This window comes from Saccostrea cucullata, unplaced genomic scaffold (assembly GCF_032062105.1).
Source record: "Saccostrea cucullata isolate Sc308-1 unplaced genomic scaffold, CSIRO_AGI_Scuc_v1 ctg1462, whole genome shotgun sequence".
NCBI classification, from domain to species: domain Eukaryota; kingdom Metazoa; phylum Mollusca; class Bivalvia; order Ostreida; family Ostreidae; genus Saccostrea; species Saccostrea cuccullata.
In genome coordinates, this window is record NW_026926506.1 from 45647 (window position 1) to 68341 (window position 22695).

At 36.0% G+C, this 22695-nt stretch overlaps 2 protein-coding genes across 3 annotated transcripts in view; one reads left to right on the forward strand and one right to left on the reverse strand.

The window, feature by feature from the left end:
• Window positions 1-838: 838 nt before the first annotated feature.
• LOC134271875 (uncharacterized) lies at window positions 839-1639 on the forward strand. Its single transcript, XM_062754088.1, has one exon. The coding sequence runs from the start codon at window positions 839-841 to the stop codon at window positions 1637-1639; it is 801 nt and encodes a 266-aa protein (XP_062610072.1).
• A 2545-nt stretch (window positions 1640-4184) lies between these two features.
• The window catches only part of LOC134271879 (sortilin-like), a 41847-nt gene continuing 23336 nt past the window's right edge, over window positions 4185-22695 (reverse strand). For both annotated transcript variants that reach the window (XM_062754093.1, XM_062754091.1), the window contains 13 exons: window positions 22018-22268; window positions 21709-21811; window positions 20546-20622; window positions 19270-19555; window positions 18468-18591; window positions 16261-16335; window positions 15843-15959; window positions 15299-15425; window positions 14444-14556; window positions 12108-12228; window positions 6641-6754; window positions 5278-6267; window positions 4185-5246 (listed from right to left, as the gene is read on the reverse strand). In XM_062754093.1, the coding sequence (XP_062610077.1) occupies window positions 6253-6267; window positions 6641-6754; window positions 12108-12228; window positions 14444-14556; window positions 15299-15425; window positions 15843-15959; window positions 16261-16335; window positions 18468-18591; window positions 19270-19555; window positions 20546-20622; window positions 21709-21811; window positions 22018-22268 (1523 nt within the window). In that variant the 3' untranslated portion in view covers window positions 4185-5246; window positions 5278-6252. The remainder of the gene's footprint in view (window positions 5247-5277; window positions 6268-6640; window positions 6755-12107; window positions 12229-14443; window positions 14557-15298; window positions 15426-15842; window positions 15960-16260; window positions 16336-18467; window positions 18592-19269; window positions 19556-20545; window positions 20623-21708; window positions 21812-22017; window positions 22269-22695) is intronic.

Consider the following 22695-nt stretch of genomic DNA (forward strand, 5'->3'; position numbering starts at 1 on the left):
CGAGGGTTGTCCGGTAAAATCGTGGACAAAGCGTTTTTCTCAAAAAGTAATGGACACACTAAGCTGAAATTTTCGGTAAATGTGTATTTATCATATTTAAGTGCATCATAATTTTTTGGTAATCTATATAAACAAAAAAATAAATAAAAATTTTTTTACGCCTCGTACATATAAGGGTTATGTCTCGTGCTGAAGTTCGATTTTGTTAAATTTTATTGCAAGAATATTGTGACCTTAATTTGTGCAAAAAATCATGTGAGTTTAAAAACTGCGTTGAGCTGTATATGCCATATAAGACTAATGTTTTCACATTGATTTTACAGATCATGTCAACTGTTTGATCATACACGTCAAAGTTTAAATAGGTTACCAGAAGAGAGCATTTTATTCTGTTAACATATTGAAACTTCTACAAATAAATAAAAGCATTTTCAAAAATCCTGTTCGTAGAAACACCTACAAATCACGTGCCATAACAGTTTCAATTATATACTGGTACCTTTACTTTTAGATCAAATGGTATGAAAGGGCTCCGAGGGCACAGTGATGAAAAATGGAGTTTAAAAAGTCTAAAGGTTGGGGTTTTTAACCTTTATATTTTTATTGTTGATTTGCATTGCACAGGAACTTTAAAAATTTCAACGATGAGACATTCAAATCATAACATGTATACATGATGTCAATATAAAAAAGATTTCTACCCATGTCAGTTAAATGTAAATCGTGTTTTAATAATACGATGAAGGTTTGAATTTTTTCTTTACAATTTTTTATTTGAATTTAAGGGGACGGTGAAAAGACATTCTCGATTCTTCCTTCCCCGATTCAGATATCAACCATGACGGTGCCTGGAGCTCAATGTGTACGTCATATCTCTATTGTGACGTCAGACAGGATATGGGTTCACAACGACCGTGACCAGCTATTACAAATAGACAAAAATGGAAAGATATTACATAATATTCCTAAATTCTTCACAATGAGTGGATTTCATCACACAACAGAGGAAGGAGACCTGTTATTTGTTGAACAAAGTGAATACACAGTAAAACGGATTGCAAAAGACGGGGAAATTACCACACTTTTTACGACAGAATGGAAGCCATATTGTATTCACTACTCTCGGATAAATGGGGAAATACTTCTAGTTCAATATACAAGCATAACAAAAGGGAAGTTTCTCAGTAAGGTCACGAGACACGACAGTACCGGCTGGACACAGGTCATAGAGGAGGACAGGAATGGACGGCGGGTGTATGAAAACGTACCCCAATACATCACAGAGAACAGGAACGGGGACATCTGGACGTCGTCAAGCTGGGGTCAAGTTGTAGTCGTGGACAGCTCAGGCCAGCATCGGTTTAACTACACAGGTCAAAAGTTCCAGTCTCATTTTAAGCCCAGTGGTATCTGCACAGATAGTTTTGGACATGCATTGGTGTGCAACTGTTGGTCTAAAGATGCAAGTATTCATCTTCTTAATGAAGATGGTGGATTCTTACGTCTGTTGATGACGTCAGACGATGGATTTCGTCGTCCCTGTGCTCTGTGTTTGGATGACAAACACAACCTCTTTCTTGGTCAGGAGACCAGTAATATTATCACTGTGTACAAGTATCTAAAGGTCACAAAAGATTGAGGTTCCTATAATAAATAACTGAAATAAAATTCGGTCATCTGATAAGTCTTTTAAAAGCAAGGCTTACTGGTATTGAATATAATTAAATGATTGCCTTTCTCTAGCTTTTAACGATTTCTATTTAATTTCATGATCAAAAACCACATTAATTGCAAGATTTAAGTAAATTTGTCACTACATATTGTTTGGTTGTAACTGTTTTAAGAGGAAATCAAAAGCAATAGTGACTTTGATTCGTATGTCAACTCAATATATCGCAGCAAATTAGAAATAAGAAAGCTATATAGTCTGTCGCATTTGTTTGATATCAGGATTTTTTAATAAAGTGTATATTGATATGTATATCTTTCAGTTCCCTTCGACCAGTATTATTCGGCTTTGCCTCGGGATATTTTTCTGACCTTGGAGTATTTGAACCTCGTTATATTTCATTACAAAAATATCTTCATCTCAGTCAATATTGATATTTTTCTGGTAAATTTAATGAAAAATTTCATCACCTAACAAGAGGCCCAGGGGCCACAGCGCTCACCTGAGCACATCGGGCTTGAATTTACTCCCCCCCCCCCCTTCCAGGCGTTCATCATTTGAACAAACTAGAATCTACACTACCTGAGGATGATTCCATATAAATATCACTAATCATAGCTTTGAAGTACTTGAAAAGAAGATTTTAAAAGGTTTCCCTATATATCCCTATGTAAAACTTGGGTCGGCCATTTTGGCCTCACCCTAGCCCCGGGGGTCATGATTTGAACAAATTTGAATCTACACTACCTGATGATGATTCCACATGCGTTTCATCTTTCCTGGCCCAGTGATAATCTGGAGAAGGATTTTTAAAGATATTTCCTATATATTCCTATGTAAAACTCGGGTCAGCCATTTTGGCCCCACCCTTGCCCTGGGGGTCATCATTTGAACAAACTTGAATCTACACTACCTGAGGATGATTCCACAAGAGTTTCATCTTTCCTGGACCAGTGGTTCTGGAGAAGATTTTTAAAGAATTTTCCTATATATAATGTAAAACTTGGGTCAGCCATTTTGGCCCCACCCTTGCCCCGGGGGGTCATCATTTGAACAAACTTGAATCTACACTACCTGAGGATGATTCCACATGAGTTTCATCTTTCCTGGCCTAGTGGTTCTTGAGAAAAAGATTTTTAAAGATTTTTCTCATATATTCCTATGTAAAACTTGGGTAAACCATTTTGGCCCCACCCTTGCCCCGGGGGTCATGATTTGAACAAACTTGAATCTACACTACCTGAGGATGATTCCACATAAGTTTAATCTTTCCTGGACCAGTGGTTCTTGAGAAAAAGATTTTTAAAGATTTTTCCTATATATTCCTATGTAAAACTTGGGTCAGCCATTTTGGCCCCACCCTTGCCCCGGGGGTCATCATTTGAACAAATTTGAATCTACACTACCTGAGGATGATTCCACAAGAGTTTCATCTTTCCTGGCCATGTGGTTCTGGAGAAGAAGATTTTTAAAGATTTTTCCTATATATTCCTATGTAAAACTTGGGTCGACCATTTTGGCCCCGCCCTTGCCCCGGGGATCATGATTTGAACAAGCTTGAATCTACACTACCTGAGGATGATTCCACATGAGTTTCATCTTTCCTGAACCAGTGGTTCTGGAGAAGAAGATTTTTAAAGATTTTTCCAATATATTCCTATGTAAAACTTGGGTCGGCCATTTTGGCCCCATCCTAGCCCCGGGGGTCATGATTTGAACAAGCTTGAATCTACACTACCTGAGGATGATTCCACATGAGTTTCATCTTTCCTGGACCAGTGGTTCTGGAGAAGAAGATTTTTAAAGATTTTTCCAATATATTCCTATGTAAAACTTGGGTCGGCCATTTTGGCCCCACCCTAGCCCTGGGGTCATGATTTGAACAAACTTGAATCTACACTACCTGAGGATGATTCCATATGAGTTTCATCTTTCCTGGCCCAGTGGTTCTGGAGAAGAAGATTTTTAAAGATTTTTCCTATATATTCCTATGTAAAACTTGGGTCGGCCATTTTGGCCCCACCCTTGCCCCGGGGGTCATGATTTGAACAAAATTGAATCTACACTACCTGAGGATGCTTTCACATGAGTTTCATCTTTCCTGGCCCAGCGGTTCTGGAGAAGAAGATTTTTTAAAATTGCCATTAATTTTTAACAAATTCATGATTATCTCCCCTTGGAAAAGGGCATGGCCCTTCATTTGAACAAACTTGAATCCCCTTCACCCAAGGATACTTTGTATTAAGTTTGGTTGAAATTGGCCCAGTGGTTCTTGAGAAGAAGATGAAAATTTGAAAAGTTTACGATGACAACAACGACAACGACAACGACGACAGACAACGGACAAATTTTGATCAGAAAAGCTCACTTGAGCCTTCGGCTCAGGTGAGCTAAAAACCAATAATATTATTTGTATATTTTCACATTATCAAACACATGAAATTCTAAACGAATCTATATATATATGACTAATTACACCAACTGTAAGTTGCAGTGAAAAAAAAAATAAGATAAATTCATAATAATAAATATTTATTATTGAAAAGATAACAAGAAGACCTTGATCATATGAAACAAGAAATCTCAGTTAACATACACCTCTAACATTAGACAGAAGGCCTGGTCTGTATCTTAAAGTTAGACTGGACCGCGGACCAGACTCTGGATTTCTGTAGAGTGGCACCTTACCAACTAACACACTTCTTAATATCAGTACTGAACTCACTCACGTTAACTTTCACTTTCACATTGACCTCAAATACACAATCTTCATTAAAAAAAAAGGAAAAAGGGGGAGGGGGGGGGGGGGGGTAGAGGAGAGAAACGCATCAAACAACAAAATAACTACTCTTTTCCCTTTCATAACATAATTCTTTTTATCAAAACATAACTTTCTGAAAATCTCATAATGTGCCACATTAAAGCTAACACTGCAATAATGAAAACATGGAATGATGTACAATTCATTCATTTAAAAGAAATCAATACAGTGTATACTGTTGACTGTGTCAAGACTTGCCAAATTAATGTAAATCACAAATTCTAAATGTTTCCAAATCATTAAGAAATATAAACAAATGTGCAAAACATATATACAATACTCATACCTATCACAAGCTCACACTTTCAGAAAGAGATTTTACTTTTATTCTATTTTCCACTACATTATGCATAGTATAATTGCCTCTACTGCTAAATTGCTACTTAACTGCTCCCCTTTTTGTGTGAATTTTTATATGTCAATCAAAAGATGCCAACAGTGCTATGCAAATAATTCAAACAAACAAACAATACAAATTTATCTGCTGAGCTTTGAATCTTAGTAGATGAACAAGTGACCCAACATGAAAAAGCTTGGTTAAAATACAAAGTTGGTTAGTATACAAATTAGGAGTTCGTCAAATTTATGTTAGAAGTGGGATGTTATATAAGGTCAAAGGAGATATTTACTTAAAGAAGAACATTAATATAAGTCATTGAAAAAATGTTAAGAAAAATCAGAAAGAGAGATATGTACAGTAATGAGATCCAAAGAAATGTATAACATTTCATTCATCCTCTAACCTACTGTGAAGTTCTGTATACAATAAACAAACTCAACATCAAACCTGCATACAAAACACAAAGTCAATATCAAATCATTTCATGAACGGAACATTGTTATTGCTAAGTCTAAATACTGAAAAAAGAAAAGAAAATAGAATTCATTATTATGTACAATTATGAATGATAGTATACTTTAAACTGAAAAATTCTGAAGATAATTTCTTCGATACTAAACTACTACCCAAAACTTTACATTCAAGGAGATTGCTAGTTGTACATGTAATGTCATAGACTTATAAAAAATCTAGATGCTCTCTCTCTCTCTCTAACACCGAAATAAGAGAAAAGAAATATACACGACAACAAGTAAGAAACCATATCACATGTAAATAGAATGATTTATAAATAACTTACTAACACCTAAACTATAAATAAAGTATAAACTTTGTACACCCAATAAACCTCATCAAAATAAAGGAATAACAAAACTGTTGTCACACCGATTCTTCACAGAATACAAACACTCCACCTTGTATACACAGAATAACAAACCATTCTTGTTCACTACTCTGTAAACGTTAACTCTAGAGACGTGCTGGTACAGATTTACACGACGAAACACAGATTTTAAAAAAGCGTCATCTTTATCCATCCCGATTCTTGAGCAGGATTGAGAACAAACCTGTATGACATATATGTGAAGACTTAGGGAAAACACTCGTCAGTCTTATTTTAAAAATTTCCTTCTTCATGTGATGTCTTCGAACAGAGTGGCATAAGACAGTATAATTGAGAGACAAGAAGTATTTTTCATAAATGTAGAGTCCTCCCTTTTCTCACTAATGCAGCTGATTATTTTTAAGCATTACTTCAGAAGACTTTTATAAAGATTTTTTTTTTCTAATCCATCAGAATTTTTTTTTGAAACAACCATTCCACACATGAAATACAGTTGTTAAAAAAAAACATCAGGAAAAAACAAAACAGCAGTTGTTGTGTAAAAGGAATGTCGGAGTGGAATCAATTTCTCCTAGAATTTATTCTAACATATCCTGTAAAAAAAAAATATAGCAGAGAGTTAATTTTGACGTGAATGTCTTTCAGATTTGTACATTTCTAACTGAATTAGATGTTGCCATGATTGTCTTACTTGATTTTGATGTTTTTGTCTTTTAGAATTGTACATTTCTAACTAACTTAGTCTTATTAGATTTTCTTTTTTAAAGTGTGTGTCTTTTAGAACTGTACATTTCTAACTGACTTAGCTATTGTCATTATAGTCTTTATTAGATTTTGACATTAACGTCTAATAAAATTGTACATTTCTGACTGAGTTGGCTGTTGCCATGATTGTTTAAATTAATTTTGATGCGTACATCTTTTAGAATTGTACATTTCTGACTGACTAAGCTGTCCTGTACTTACTACATCTGAATCATCGTGATACGATTTAACCCGTGTGTGATTTGAACTGGACTGGCTCCCTGCCGTACTTCCGTACATATTCTTCTCTTTCCTGACGGCAGGAGAATTCAGCTCCTGAAAAACAGATGGAAGACGTGTTGCATTTAACTGGAGCTTAGTTTTTAAAAATATTCACAAAACAAGAGGCCCACGGGCCTTATAGGTCACCTGAGTATCATGTAACAACTTTCCAGCGATTGTATTTGGCTAGTGTTTTAATCCAAAAGCCATGAAATTCACAAATTTTGAAGGAGGCACCATTGCTTATCAAAGGGCAGATTTCAAAGCATTAATTTATTTTTAGTCAAAGTACCTCCCTGGGACCCCTGACCCAGCGGCCCTGAAATTATCTATTTTGAAAGAGGCCCCTTTCTTCATTATAAGGCCAGCATTTTTTTTTTATGTTTAGGTTTAGTTATGAACATGAGAATAAAAAAGTCTCGAAGGAGAAGGAAATAAAATTTTTTTTTTGATAAATCAATTATTAACAATAAAAAAAATTGTTCAATCTTTTTTAATGCTATTCTAATAGGCTCCTTACCACTGGACACATAATGCTTACAATAGGAAAGTAGAACATTTAATTGCTTATTTCATCATCTGCCAGTCTGGGCCAGTTATATAAATTTTGTGATGTTGGTCAAAATATATTTTTAAAAATCAATTCTTTAAAAGTCTTTCAATATATCTTCATTTCTTGAATATGTGTTAGGTGAATGTGTAGACATTGTTCTAAAATTTACTTGATGCCTAAAATTATAATTCCTATCATAAAACAGACAGGGAGTATTGGGGAACATTTTTTTTTCAATTAAGTGTAAAATAATTTTTCTGGCTGATACAGATGATACTACATGCCTGTATATATTTGTATATTCTTGCCTTTTGATAGATGATTTTTTTTTTTTATTTCTTCAGGTTATTGTTTATTTCTTCCTCAAATGGACTTAACTTCTCCCATAGTTTTATTCATTACATCTGATGCATAAGCAACCATTTTCTAATGAATGATGCTTAGACTGTAAGCTATAACAGAGACCTAAACATATGCAATAGCTACCACGGGCAGTTTAAAACCTGGGGGAGGAAAATAATTTACAGACAGATACTTTTGAAACGAATACATAATTATCTCACCAGCATGTCATTGTGCAACAAAGTCGTCAGCATTTTTTTTGTCCTTTGAACGGGTGAAACGTTTTGAATGGCACTCGTATCGATGAATTTTACACTAAACCAAGGTATCTTCTCAGTTCTAGCTTTATTGGTTACAGACTACTAATTTTACCCCTATTTCATTGACCACTCAAGTAGTTCCAGTTTAAAAATAGAGGTTTTTTCTTAAAAATTCTTTGGGGTGTTTATGGAGTGGACTGATGTTATTTTTGGGTATAGATGGAAAGGAGAGGGTTTGAAAAAAAATATAAAATTGTTAATATGTGAAATTTTGCACTTAAGCGCATAGCAGGAAGGGTGTAAAGAGGCCCATATTTACCCTTTCCCCGGAGAGAAAGTGAAAAAAGCAGGGTAGGGGTTATTTGCGATGCCTTAGCAGAAACTGCATGCGATGAATTTTCCTGAGAGTCTGAAAAATTTTTGGACTTGAATTCTTCTAACTCTGTGCCAAGTTTCAGGTAAGTTGAGCTGGTGTAATTTTTTTAATCATTTTTTATATTATAAAGGAATGTATAGCAAAATAATTGGTAGTCTGTGTCCTATGAGGTCAAAGGTCAAATCTCACGTTAATCAATTTATTGGCACTTTTTGGATAATTTGGAACTAATTATGCAAATTGTTGACAAATTTTATGGAAAAAATTGTATTTTGGAGAAGTTAAATGGATTTAAATAATTGAAAAGGGGGAGGGGGCACCTGCTCAGCTAGTCAAAGGTATGACGTAATGTGTGCAATTGATGTGTGTCAACAATATTTATGCAATATGAATTTTGATTCTATATATAATGTTGTAGGTGACATAAAACCCATTCCTCGCCTATACTGCTTTTTTAAATGCCAAATGGAGTTCAAAAACCAAGGTATGTTTTAAACATTTGATTGTTCAGATTACACTGTTGTTAATAGGAAAGTAATGCCTAATTTCTCAAAACTTTGGCTACTTGGTGTCTGTAATTATAGTTGACACAGTTACTTATTAATTTGACACAATTACTTATTAATCATGAATGTGAACTAAAGTTGAAATTCTTAAAAAATTATTTTTTTTCAGTGGCTCATTTCTAGCTGACTGATGTGGGATTGCAAGCAGTTATAGCCTGGATGGGTGGCTTCATAAAAAATCAGGCCAGTTGCCAGTCAGAAGTGAACAATTTTGTACCAGTAGCAGAGACAATGATCATTCAGAAAACAAGATACAGCTGTCAACAATATTACAGTCCACAACAGCCAAGTTAAAGGTATATAGTCAACTGACTCTTAAGTTTGTATTATTTTTTTGTGTTTGATTTCTTTTTTACACTGTTTTCATCTGTCATCATCATCTCTTGCCAATCAATGTGTACTCTCTGAAACTTTCTCTTTTTCCTTCTTCTTTTGGAATTGAATATCTGCTGTCTGATTGCTGGCACTGATCTGTGATTGTCCAAGACAGGGGAGGTCAGTAAGGTGCTCAACATTTCATATGGGATGTTTGGTCCTACTGACTTCTTCTACTCTTGTGGCATCTTGGACATCATTGTCGGTGGTCGCATATCAGACAAAATCATCATTTTTTGACAAGGACATGTGTTTTCAAGATTTTGGATAAACACTGTGCAGAAATAGTGATACACAAGAAAGACAGAATTTATGTACTCCATTTTAATAGAACCTTTTCTACCCCCCCCCCCCGTTCTAGCTTCCAAGCATCTCCAGGAGTGATTATAGGTGACACAGGCATGGTATGTATTTTCTATGCTGAACCATTGAAAGTATATAGACATGCTTTTTAATCATTTTGTTTTTTTGGTACGTTTACAGTGCAGAGCTGCCTCCCCTTTTCTACAGCAGCCTGAAGAATGTATGTAGGTAAAATGCATATATAAATTCCTTTTCTTGTAAATTCAGAATTATAAAATCCAAAATTTCACAGAAATTTTGGTATTTATTATCTAATTATGCATACTGTTACAAGAAATACCCATCAAAGAAGTCTAAATATGACCAGGGATAATCCAATTAGAGTAGTAAGTACCACTTCCTGACAGAGGCTGAATTGACCAGGTTGGATAATCTGCTTATAACAAAGGTATTAATCCCTTTCCCTTAACTTTTATACTAATTTTTTATAGCCTATATATTGTAGAATTTTTTAATATTTGTTTTACTAAAATTAAAATGTGCTAAATATTTTTATTTTTAATATTTCCAAGAATTTTATGCTTTCTGAAGGTATTTCTTTGAAAAATTGTTTAAAATATTTACTTATGCAATAGGTTAAGTTTTGTTCTTGAAATTTGTGTAGGACATATTTATCTAGTATACAAAAATATAAGGAAAGAAAATAACTGTCATGCATGTGAGCTGTGAGCATTTCAAATCTGAGAACTGTGTGCCCAATGCTTATTTTACACTCTGATTTAAGGTGTTCCAGCACATCAATTAAAGGGCCATAACTCTACTTAGGAATCATCAATTTCAATGAAACTTCACCGGCCACTTTGTAGATACAAAAGACTCCAGCATGTCAAATTTCAGCAAAATCAGACAAGGTTTGTGTCCTTATTAGGTTACAGACTACTAATTTTACCCCTATTTCATTGACCACTCAAGTAGTTCCAGTTTAAAAATAGAGGTTTTTTCTTAAAAATTCTTTGGGGTGTTTATGGAGTGGACTGATGTTATTTTTGGGTATAGATGGAAAGGAGAGGGTTTGAAAAAAAATATAGAATTGTTAATATGTGAAATTTTGCACTTAAGCGCGTAGTAGGAAGGGTGTAAAGAGGCCCATATTTACCCTTTCCCCGAAGAGAAAGTGAAAAAAGCAGGGTAGGGGTTATTTGCGATGCCTTAGCAGAAACTGCATGCGATGAATTTTCCTGAGAGTCTGAAAAATTTTTGGACTTGAATTCTTCTAACTCTGTGCCAAGTTTCAGGTAAGTTGAGCTGGTGTAATTTTTTTAATCATTTTTTATATTATAAAGGAATGTATAGCAAAATAATTGGTAGTCTGTGTCCTATTTACCCGCCGTTTCATCTTAAAACCGGAAGTGCGAGTTCGTAAATTTGAAATCTCGATCCCGACTCAAATTTGACATTGGAAAGAAATTTTTTTTTTTTTTCTGAAAACTCAAAACCTTGAGCGGAGGGTTTGTAAAACTGAAAATAAAAAAAATCCTGGCCTTAAATATGTAATTAGATCATTAGCATATTAACCAGGAGCAAAGGATAAGATGTTCAAAGAAATCATGCATTTCACTATATAATCATTAGAGCCCCACCCTAAAACAAGAACCCCTGACCCTGGGGCCATAAAATTCACAATTTTGGTAGAGGCACTCTTGCTCATCATAACTATGTACTTAGTTAGTTTATTTAATACCCAGGAGCAGAGAAGAAGATTTTCAAAGAATTCATGTATTTTCACTATATAATCAATAGAGCCCCACCCTAACACCAGAACCCCTGACCCTGGGGCCATAAAATTCACAATTTTGTTAGAGGCACTCTTGCTCATCATAACTATGTACTGAGTTGGTTTATTTAATACCCAGGAGCAGAGAAGAAGATTTTCAAAGAAATAATGCATTTTCACTACCTACTTATTTAGCCCCACCCTAGAACTAGAACCCCTGACCCCAGGGCCATGAATTTCACAATTTTGGTAGAGGACTCATTGCTGATTACAATCATGCAAACAGTTTGACTGCTTGATGTCCAGGAGTAAAGAAGAAGATTTTTAAAGATTGCATTAATTTTAGTGGTTTTGGCCCCACCCCTCCGGCCCCAGGGGGGCAGGGATCATGAAATTCACAATTTTTGTTCCCCTTCACCCATAGATGCTTTGTGCCAAATTTGGTTGAAATTGGTTCAGTGGTTGCAGAGAAGAAGCTGAAAATGTTCAAATGTTAACGCCCGACGGACGACGCACGACGACGGACGAAAACAGATAGCAATAGGTCACCTGAGTTTACTCAGGTGACCTAATGACGAGAAAATTTTTTTTCTGTCAGTAAAAAACAATTTTGCTCAAGATCATGAATGGGAAAACTCCACTCAAGTAAAAAATTACAGTAAAATTTGTAATTAAAGTATGAACTTGGATATTGTGAATTCATGGATATAGCGAAGTTATCTTGGATCCCCAGCTATATAAATTTAATGAATTCCTTATACGGATATAACAAATTACAGATATAGCATAGTAATTTCATACGTCCCTGCGACTTTGTTATATCCGAGTTTTGCTGTATATCGACAGGACGCCACTAACCTCGTCGTCATCTGAGTCGTGGTATACCGTGGCGGATGTGGTAGATATTGCGGTCTCAAACTCATTATCATACTGCTCCGCGTCGTTCTGATTCAACAGGGAATATCTGTACACCACACGACTACAAAACAAAACAGGGATAGTGAAATAATGAACACTGTTCTTACTGTAACCGAATTACTGTGAAATCACTAATTTTTGTGGAAGTTTAATTTTCGTTGTTTTCGAGGTATTGAGAGACCCACAAATTTAAGACCACCATGAAATGTAAAATTTCATATGCATTACTTACTAAACATTCTCCAACCACGAAATCAAATCCCCACAAACCAATATTTTTCCTCAAACCTCAAAAATTTGTGATTTTACAGTATTCTGTATTATTTTATGTATACTCACTGTCGCCTGAGTATTATGTATTTGTGGATACTCACTGTCGCCTGAGTATGATGTATTTGTGTATACTCACTGTCGCCCGAGTATTATGTAGTTGTGGATACTCACTGTCGCCCGAGTATTATGTATTTGTGGATACTCACTGTCGCCTGAGTATTATGTATTTGTGGATACTCACTGTCGCCCGAGTATTATGTATTTGTGGATACTCACAGTTGCCCGAGTATGATGTATTTGTGGATACTCACTGTCGCCGGAGTATTATGTATTTGTGGATACTCACTGTCGCCCGAGTACAGTAGCTTCCACTTAATCAGATAACGTTTAAACGAATATTTCGGCTATTTCAATATAATATTAGAGCACATATAATTTCTTCTGATAATCTGATGAGAAAATATCAGAATTTCCTTTTATCTGATACAAAAATTTGGACCATTGTAGTATTTTTTGATAATTGTGACCTTGTTCACACCTCTTACTTCCTTAGTGAAGCCCTTGTTTACAGTCTGACACCTTGAGTATGATAATGAGGGGATTAGTTACGGCTGAACGCACACAATCACCTTACCTGTGTTAATAACTGGCACACAAGATTGATATGTTTTGATACAGTTATGATGATTAGTTTGGGTTTAAATTACTTTTCAGTGATGTACTTGATAATTATGATAATTGTTTGCAATTTTTTCCAAAGTTAGATTTTAATTATTGAACGTATTAGCTTGTGTATGACAATTTGCTGGGACATTGAAATGCATCATAGTTACAGGACTATTGACTAGAGATTTGTCACAAGCAGTATGAAATACATAACCATATTAAAGAAACAAATAAAACAAATCAATTTCATATTTTTGTTTAATTTTGATGTACCATTTATCCGGGGAAAAATAAATTACGGAATAAAGTCAAGCATTTAGTCTACTTCCGTTTCCAAAATGGCGGCCATCGAAGAAGGGATGTAAACGTGCTGATTAAAAATGGCAATAACTTTTAAAAAACAATTTTTATAGATCATTTTATTTGAAAAATGTAATCACATTAATTTATAAGAAGTTTAAAATTGGCTACGATGTATTGTCAATACATGTAGCTCTATAAATCTTTGTTTGGACTCGAAATGGAGCAATCGGCTATTCGAATATTCGGCTATTCTGATACCAGAAGGCAGACAAACTTACTATTGGATTAAACGGGATCCACTGTATTATGTATTTGTGGATACTCACTGTTGCCTGAGTATTATGTATTTGTGTATACTCACTGTCGCCGGAGTATTATGTATTTGTGTTTATTACATTTTTACCCATGAAATACTGTAATTTATTCACTGAATAAAAATGATATCCTGTCACAGTGTGAAAGGATATCAAAATGATATCCTGTCACAGTGTGACGAATATTAGAAGTGCGGGAAAACTCTCGACTTCTCTTCCCATAACGGAGATTGCTGTAAAAAAATCTTCCTTGACCTAATATAAGATAGTTGGAAATAAATAAACCATTCTGATAGCAAAAAAAAAAATTGTCAAATTTACCAAATTATGTTGCTAAATCCATGTTTACAGTGTTTTCACCTCACATAGCTATGACGTCTCAACCGCTCAACCATGACGTCACGAGCCTATGACTGTATTGCAAAAAGACAGAGGCAAAGAAAAAATCAAAGAATTTTTTTTAAAAAATGTAATAAACAGAAAATTCAATGTTTTGTTGTTGAATATTGAATTTATATCACTCATGAGACATTATTCTTTGATATTTTCACTCGTGCTTTGCACTCGTGAAAATATCAAAAATCCTGTCCAACTCGTGAAATAAATTCCATATTCAACAACAAAACATTGAATATCCTCTATATACTCACTGTCGCCGGAGTATTATGTATTTGTGTATACTCACTGTGGCCCGAGTATTATGTATTTGTGGATACTCACTGTCGCCGGAGTATTATGTATTTGTGGACCAGGAAGACGCCCATGATGACGACTAACAACACGACGATGATCACCACCGCCGCTATCACACTGCTATTGTGACCTCCAGACTCCTAAAAGGTCAAAGGTTATAAATCAACTCTAAAAATGACATTCTAAATAATACGAGAAAAAAACTATTTTCTGAGAAACTTTCTTTTTAAAAATCAATTTGTATAATTTAATATGATATATTGTAAAATAATCTTTAAAACATTTTTGTCTCTTTGAGATAAAAGCATAAAAAAAATGTCAATGTTATCTGTTATAAACTCTGCATTAAAAATTTTTAAGTTTAATGTGCCACAGAATTACAACCTGTTGTGAATAAGGAACAGGATTGAATCTACAGGGGGTCAGGCAAATAATGCAAAAAAATTCTTTTTTCTATTGCTTTTGTGGTGCAATTTCTCTCTCCTTTGTTCTGTTTTTTTCTTTGTAACCCTCTACTGAGTTTTCCCTTCCTTATAATGCCTATATAGTATACCTGTCTATTTAGCCTAAGGCCATAAAAATTAATTTCTTGGTTCTCAGGCCCTCCCTCATCTCTTCCAAGGGTGCCTCATTGACCCTTTTTATTATAAGCTAAATCAATAAAATATAAACTAATCACCTCCCTCAACATTTTTGAGGTTTTGTACAATGTAAAAAGCTGCCTCATCATGTTTTTGGGGCAATAAAAAAGTTTTTAAAAAATGCCGCCCTCATTCGTCATTTTTTTTAAAAAAAAGGCCTGAAAAATCAAGGAATTAACTTTGCATGACCTAACCTATACTGGTCACTGTTATGTACCCTACCATCACGTAATACATGTACCTTCTTGTAGGTAATTTCCTCCAGTACGAGTTCTTTAGAATCCTCGGAGCATTGTACAGACATGTCTATCTGTCGCCCCGACGGAGAAAATCCTCCCACACACACATCTCCCGGGATCTTCCTGTATCTGTAAATATTCAGGGGACACCAGTTATAGCAAAGAAAAATTTCCTTATCCATGGGTTTTTTTTTTTGCCTAGAAACCTTATCAAGTAGTTAATGTTACTGAGAAAGTGTCCATGCTTTCTGTAAGTACTAATTAATGTGATTCATTTGGACACATGAACATTTATGCCAAAGATCAAATTTATCCCTCAGTAATTTTTTTTTCTTTATGGCCCCTCCGAAAAATTTTGGATTTACACATACCCTCAAACAAACGTCAACGTCTGGTTTTACACCTACCCCTCAAACAAATGTCAATGTCTGGTTTTACACTTATCGCTCAGTAACAATTTTCTCTTCGTGGCCCCTCAGACAAATCTCCATGTCAGGTTTTACATACACCCCTAAAACAAATGTCAATGTCTGGTTTTACACTTACCCTTCAGTAACAATTTTCTCTTCATGGCCTCTCAGACAAATGTCGATGTCTGGTTTTACAAACGAGCGGTCTTTTTGACAGATGTCTGAGCCCGCACCTCTCAGGTATCCATAATCACTGTGATCAGAAGAAAAATCAACATTGCTTGTTATTGTAAACATTGGGGGAAAAAAATGGAAAAAAGTTCGAGATTTTTTGTATAGTTATACTCAAAGCAAATTGTCAAAGACATTTGAAAGTGTCGATTAATTAATATGAAGTTTACTTAGCTTATAATAAAATCTACTTTGATGCTATTGAGATTTTACTATATTTTCTCATATTATAAACTTTATGACATATTCCAAAGAAACTTCAAAAACAAAATCTTATTAAATAAACACTGCAGCAATGAAATGCTTCGTCTAAAAATTCTCACCATTCATAATCCTCCCGGGTACACACACAATTTTTTGTTTTCTTCTCTATTGTATAATTATACCCATTGTGGCACCTGAGGAAAAACAAATTTTCTGAATTTATTACTTGTTTCTTTCAAGATCTTGACAACCAAGGGCCAAGAGCAGCTCCAATTTTATGTCAGAGATCTAAAGCATTGCATTTATCAATTCAAAGATAGATAAACTTAATTTAAAGTTACTTGTACTGAGAAGCCTTGTATTCCAAGAATATCAACAAAACAAATTCATCTATAGGTCTGGCTTAACCTTAGTTTTTTTTTAACTTAATAAATGATCTATCTGACTTTGACCAGTCCTGACCTACCTGATTTTAACAAAAGTTCAAGTCCTGTCTTTTTGGACTTCTCCTGACGTAAATGAGTTTGTCCTTTGTTGGAGCAATTGATTTTTTAAAAAAAAATTAAACATGCTGCAGTTAATAAATTAGAGGCTTAGATTTACCTGATGTCTGATGTGTCCTTGACCTATTTATAATCATCCAGAGTTCTGGGTTCTGACTTACCAGCTGTCCTTTCTGATCCTTTGAGATCTTCCCTCATCCCCAGCAGACCTAGTTCTGACTTACCAGCTGTCCTTCCTGATCCTTTGAGATCTTCCATCATCCCTAGCAGACCTAGTTCTGACTTACCAACTGTCCTTTCTGATCCTTTTGAGATCTTCCCTCATCCCCAGCAGACCTAGTTCTCACTTACCAGCTTTCCTTTCGTATTCTTTTGAATTCTTCCCTCATCCCTAGCAGACCTAGTTCTGACTTACCAGCTGTCCTTCCTGATCCTTTTGAATTCTTCCCTCATCCTTAGCAGACCTAGTTCTCACTTAAAAGCTGTCCTACCTGATCCTTTTGAATTCTTCCCCTCATCCCTAGCAGACCTAGTTCTGACTTACCAGCTGTCCTTTCTGGTCCTTTTGAGATCTTCCCTCATCCCTAGCAGACCTAGTTTCGACTTACAAGCTGTCCTACCTGATCCTTTTGAATTTTTCCCTCATCACTACCAGACCTAATTCTGACTTACCAGCTGTCCTTCCTGATCCTTTTGAATTCTTCCCTAATCCCTAGCAGATCTAGTTCTGACTTACCAGCTGTCCTTCCTGATCCTTTTGAATTCTTCCCTAAACCCTAGCAGATCTAGTTCTGACTTACCAGCTGTCCTTTCTGATCCTTTTGAGAACTTCCCTCATCCTTAGCAGATCTAGTTCTGACTTACCAGCTGTCCTTTCTGATCCTTTTGAGATCTTCCCTCATCCCTAGCAGACCTAGTTCTGACTTACCAGCTGTCCTTCGTGATCATTTTGAATTTTTCCCTCATCCCTAGCAGACCTAGTTCTGACTTATCAGCTGTCCTTCCTGATCCTTTTGAATTCTTCCCTCATCCCTAGCAGACCTAGTTCTGACTTACCAGCTGTCCTTCCTGATCCTTTTGAATTTTTTCCTCATCCCTACCAGACCTATTTCTGACTTACCAGCTGTCCTTTTTTATCCTTTTGAATTCTTCCCTAATCCCTAGCAGATCTAGTTCTGACTTATCAGCTGTCCTTCTTGATCCTTTTGAGATCTTCCCTCATCCTTAGCAGATCTAGTTCTGACTTACCAGCTGTCCTTTCTGGTCCTTTTGAGATCTTCCCTCATCCCTAGCAGACCTAGTTCTGACTTACCAGCTGTCCTTTCTGGTCCTTTTGAGATCTTCCATCATCCCTAGCAGACCTAGTTCTGACTATCCAGCTGTCCTTCTTGATCCTTTTGAATTCTTCCCTCATCCCTAGCAGACCTAGTTCTGACTTACCAGCTGTCCTTTCTGGTCCTTTTGAGATCTTCCATCATCCCTAGCAGACCTAGTTCTGACTTACCAGCTGTCCTTTCTGGTCCTTTTGAGATCTTCCCTCATCCCTAGCAGACCTAGTTCTGACTTACCAGCTGTCCTTTCTGGTCCTTTTGAGATCTTCCCTCATCCCTAGCAGACCTAGTTCTGACTTACCAGCTGTCCTTTCTGGTCCTTTTGAGATCTTCCCTCATCCCTAGCAGACCTAGTTCTGACTTACCAGCTGTCCTTCGTGATCCTTTTGAATTTTTTCTCATCCCTAGCAGACCTAGTTCTGACTTACCAGCTGTCCTTCCTGATCCTTTTGAATTCTTCCCTAATCCCTAGCAGATCTAGTTCTGACTTACCAGCTGTCCTTCCTGATCCTTTTGAATTCTTCCCTCATCCCCAGCAGACACCCCTTTACGTACGCCTCTTCATTCACTCGGAGCTTAGAGTGGGGGACCCATATACTGTAGTCATCTGACCCACCTAGAGTAAAGAGACATTTAGATCATGATGACTATCTAAGACATTTTGATCACTGAAACATTTGTTATAAATCAAGAAATACATGGCTTGCATGAATAGCAAAATGATGACTATCTAAGACATTTCGTTCACAGAAAAAAATTCATTATTGAGAAATTTTTAAACTAGATAGTTTACAATGAAGGAACACAAACCAAATTTCTATGAAGTATTCTAAAGCAATATCGAATATACTGTACTAAAAAGTACTGTTGTTTTTAGCGAGTACTTATCATGGTGAACGAGCTCTTCAATGTCAAATCGCGAGAATAATAATTCGCAAATGGACGGTTGGTCAAGAGATTTTAGACAGATATCAGCATCATAGAAATAAAGGCGAGTAATTTTATTTCGTGTATGTTGCTTCTCGTGAAATACGCGATAATTAATTCCACGCCTATAAATTTTGAATCTACAGTACTGTGTGGGATTACTACGAACCTACGATTTTTTTTTTACTCCCAAGTAACACAACCGTCTCAGAGTTTTGATGATCTTGAGTTACTTTTTGTGCAACACTCTCCAGCAATATGGAATTTTTCAACCAAAAACATTGTGTTGGACTATAAGAACCTAACAATTTTTCTTTTAAAACTAAATGTTAAACATTGAATAATTCTCCCAAGCTTCACCACTTACACTGGCGTTTGATGACCTTGGAGAAGTCGATGATGAATGCCGTCCATGTCTTGTTCTTTGGGTGATACCCCCACACCCCCACAGAGAGGGCCTGGTTCCCGGGCTCTGTCAGCAGTCCCGTCATCACGATCGCCTCGTCAGGGTTCTGTACAAACTTGTACTCGTGCCAACACTGACCCTCGTCCACTGAGAACTTGATTGTCGTCGGCTGAGGGTTGTCTACTGAGACGGCCACCAGTAAACCCCCACTGTCAGCTATCTGGTACTGGTGGGGACCAGTCAATGCCTAAAAATAATTAGAAAAGAATTCAAAGCATTTTACCATGTTTACAGTAGAAAAACAAATTCTCAAGAGACGTTTTCAAAAGTGTCATTAACTAAGCAGTAATTAATCAATAAACATTGCACTCAAGTTTATGGGGATAATCATTTTTTAAAGTAAAAATTCCATTGGCGGATCCAGAGGGGGGGTTCCGGGGGTTGGAACCCCCCCTTTATTTTTTGCCAAATGGAGAGAGAGAGAGATAAAACGTTATCTGAGAAAATATATTTGTACATCTAACTTATGTATTGAATAGCTAGATTCCCACATATTTAGTTTCCTTCATTCACATTCATTATTATACCTTTTTGTGAGCGAATGGTAGAGAATATTCTACTTATTTTTATACATGTATTATCTTATATATGGTAAGTAACATGCGAGGTTTAATTTGATATGATATTCCCGCGATCTTTGGCTGTGTTGGCTATATATATGTACCCTTTCTAAGCATATGTTTAGAATGAACTAATATAAAAATATTTGTTTTAAACCCCATCCGCATCTTACCCCAAAATAGTTTTTTTTTTCAAATTCCAAAAGAATTTTTTTTTCGGAAATGCAGCAGATCCATTCAATTTTATAAGGTTTCATTAGTTTTTAAAATGATTTTTTTAAATTCTGACTTGGGGTACCTTTTCAAAGAAAAAAGGAATGTAAACAAAGATATTATTTATCACAACATAAGATCTCTTTCAATACGTGTGTGTAAATCTTTGCTTGAGAGTGTGGAAAAGGGGGGGGGGGGGGGTAGAGGGACACAACCCTGGAACCCCCCCTTTAAAAAATTGCTGGATCCGCCCCTGAATTCTAATCATAAGAATTACTCTATTATTATGCTGCGATGGAAAGATGCATTAAATAATCAAAAATAGCTTAACATTACATTTAAAACATATTTTAAAAAATCCCTGTGGGGCTCTATCTCAGATTTTTTTCAGTCTTACATCCTACCTTGGCCCAGGTGTAACCGCCGTCACTGGTGACGTACACATCAGGGTGAGTGGTCTGTAGGGCATCTGCCACATGACCTAGTTATAGAAATCATAAAACTGAGTCTACATACAGACTACAGAAACTTACTGCTGACAACAAATCACTCATCTGACAAAATTATTCCTGGTGTATGTAGACGTGCTTCTATCATACAGCCATGTTTATAAAGAAGAAGGTATGGGTTCCATACAAATTTTGCCCTGTGATTTTCTAAAAAATGACACTGGTGTAAAAGTTGAAACCTCATGCTTTTTAAATAATTGAAATTCAATGCAGAAAAATCATACAAGTCATTTTTCTCACATGTGTTTTTAAATGCTGATTATGATGTCATAAACATGTGCATTTTCCAGTATTTTCTTAAAAAGTTGCAGAAGACACTAATTTTCAATGGAATTTTCTTTCAGATAACATTGTCCACAGGCATCGCCCACAAAGATCTTGAGATATGTGATTTGTTATTGAATTTTGCACAAAATATCAAAAAAATAACGCGAGCGACGGCTGTGGACACTTTTTCTAAAGGAAAATCACCCTTGAAATGTGCCATTTTGAGGCTTTTTCTGTTGAAAATAGAGAAATGCTTCATATTAATGACGTCATATTTGCAGAATGGTAAACCTTCATGCCATATTCTTTCCTGATTTATCAAAGTCATTTATTAAACTAATATTTAAGCCAGTTTCAAAACTTCTTGATGTCATTACATTTTTAGGGCGCAATAAAGCTAAAACCATACCTTCTTCTTACTATAATAGAAGGCAGTACATTTCATCACAAACAGATAAGATATGGCTATGAACATGACAATTGCTTCCTTTGTGCTAGGTTGGTGACCGGTCAGTACAAGTATGTAACGTTACTCACGGTGAACAGGAACTATCCCTGGTGCTGCCTTTGTTCTGAGTCGGGTTAGTACCCATGTACTTACCATGAACAAGAACTATCCCTGGGGCTGCCTTTGTGCTGTGGGGTTAGTACACATGTACTTAACATGAACAAGAACTATCCCTGGTACTGCATTTGTGCTGAGTGGGGTTAGTACCCATGTACTTACCATGAACAAGAACTATCCCTGGTACTGCATTTGTGCTGAGTGGGGTTAGTACCCATGTACTTACCATGAACAAGAACTATCCCTGGGGCTGCCTTCGAGCTTAGCGGGGGACTGGCGATGACCCCCCTCTGAATGCTGTACGTCCCGTGTATCTGAAGGTGGCAGGGCTGAAATGGAAGATCAACATTTCATGTCATCAGGAGTTAAATAAGAATTTGAAAACAAAATCAGGTCTGACTTGAAAGCTCATTTCATTGAATACTATCTTTATGTTAATATATGAACAGAGCTAAGGTTCATAATAGGTATATGTTTACTAAATATATAACAGTAAAAACAAAGATCTGAACCAATCAGCGTTCAGGAGACTGACCTTTTTTTCGTCCTTACATGGGGCATTGTTAGGGCGGGGCAGTTTCTGCCACATTGCCCCGCGGTTATAACTGATCATGCTGTGGATGCTGTTATCCTCGTTGATCTGACTGGTGATGTAAACCCCCCGCATCGACTCCACGCGGTAGAAGTCCGTTACATCCCCATAGTTAGGGTACAGGTGTTTAGGCAGGGACTCAGAGTAAACCACTCCCAGGGCTCCAGATGTATACAGTGTCCCGTGTCCTGTATCTAAAAACAAATAGGAAGCCAGTGTTAACTCATGTCAAGCAAATAACATCTGATATCATTTTATGATCATGTGAAAAATATTGAAAAGAAAATTTCTGTGGTACATGTACTAATTTTCAACAATTTTGGCTATTTGTCTCCATAACAGATTTTGAATAAACACTATTTTCAAGACTGGACACAATTATCAATAAAAGTACTGATTATGGTCTTAGTTGTGACCATTCAAAACAGATGGTGCTTCTGATGACTAATAAATTAAACCCTCCCCTAACCTTGGAGGAAAATTTAGTTTGACAGGCACAGAGGCATCTCAATGTTGGACAATAACAATTATATCTAATTACTACAAATAACATAACATTTTCATTTCATGCATATTTGTTCATAATCTGTTAACTCCTTTGATACATTCTCATATAATTTC

What these genes read in the sequence shown, in the direction of transcription:
- LOC134271875 (XM_062754088.1), top strand. Translation starts at nt 839, where the DNA reads ATGACGGTGCCTGGAGCTCAATGTGTACGTCATATCTCTATTGTGACG.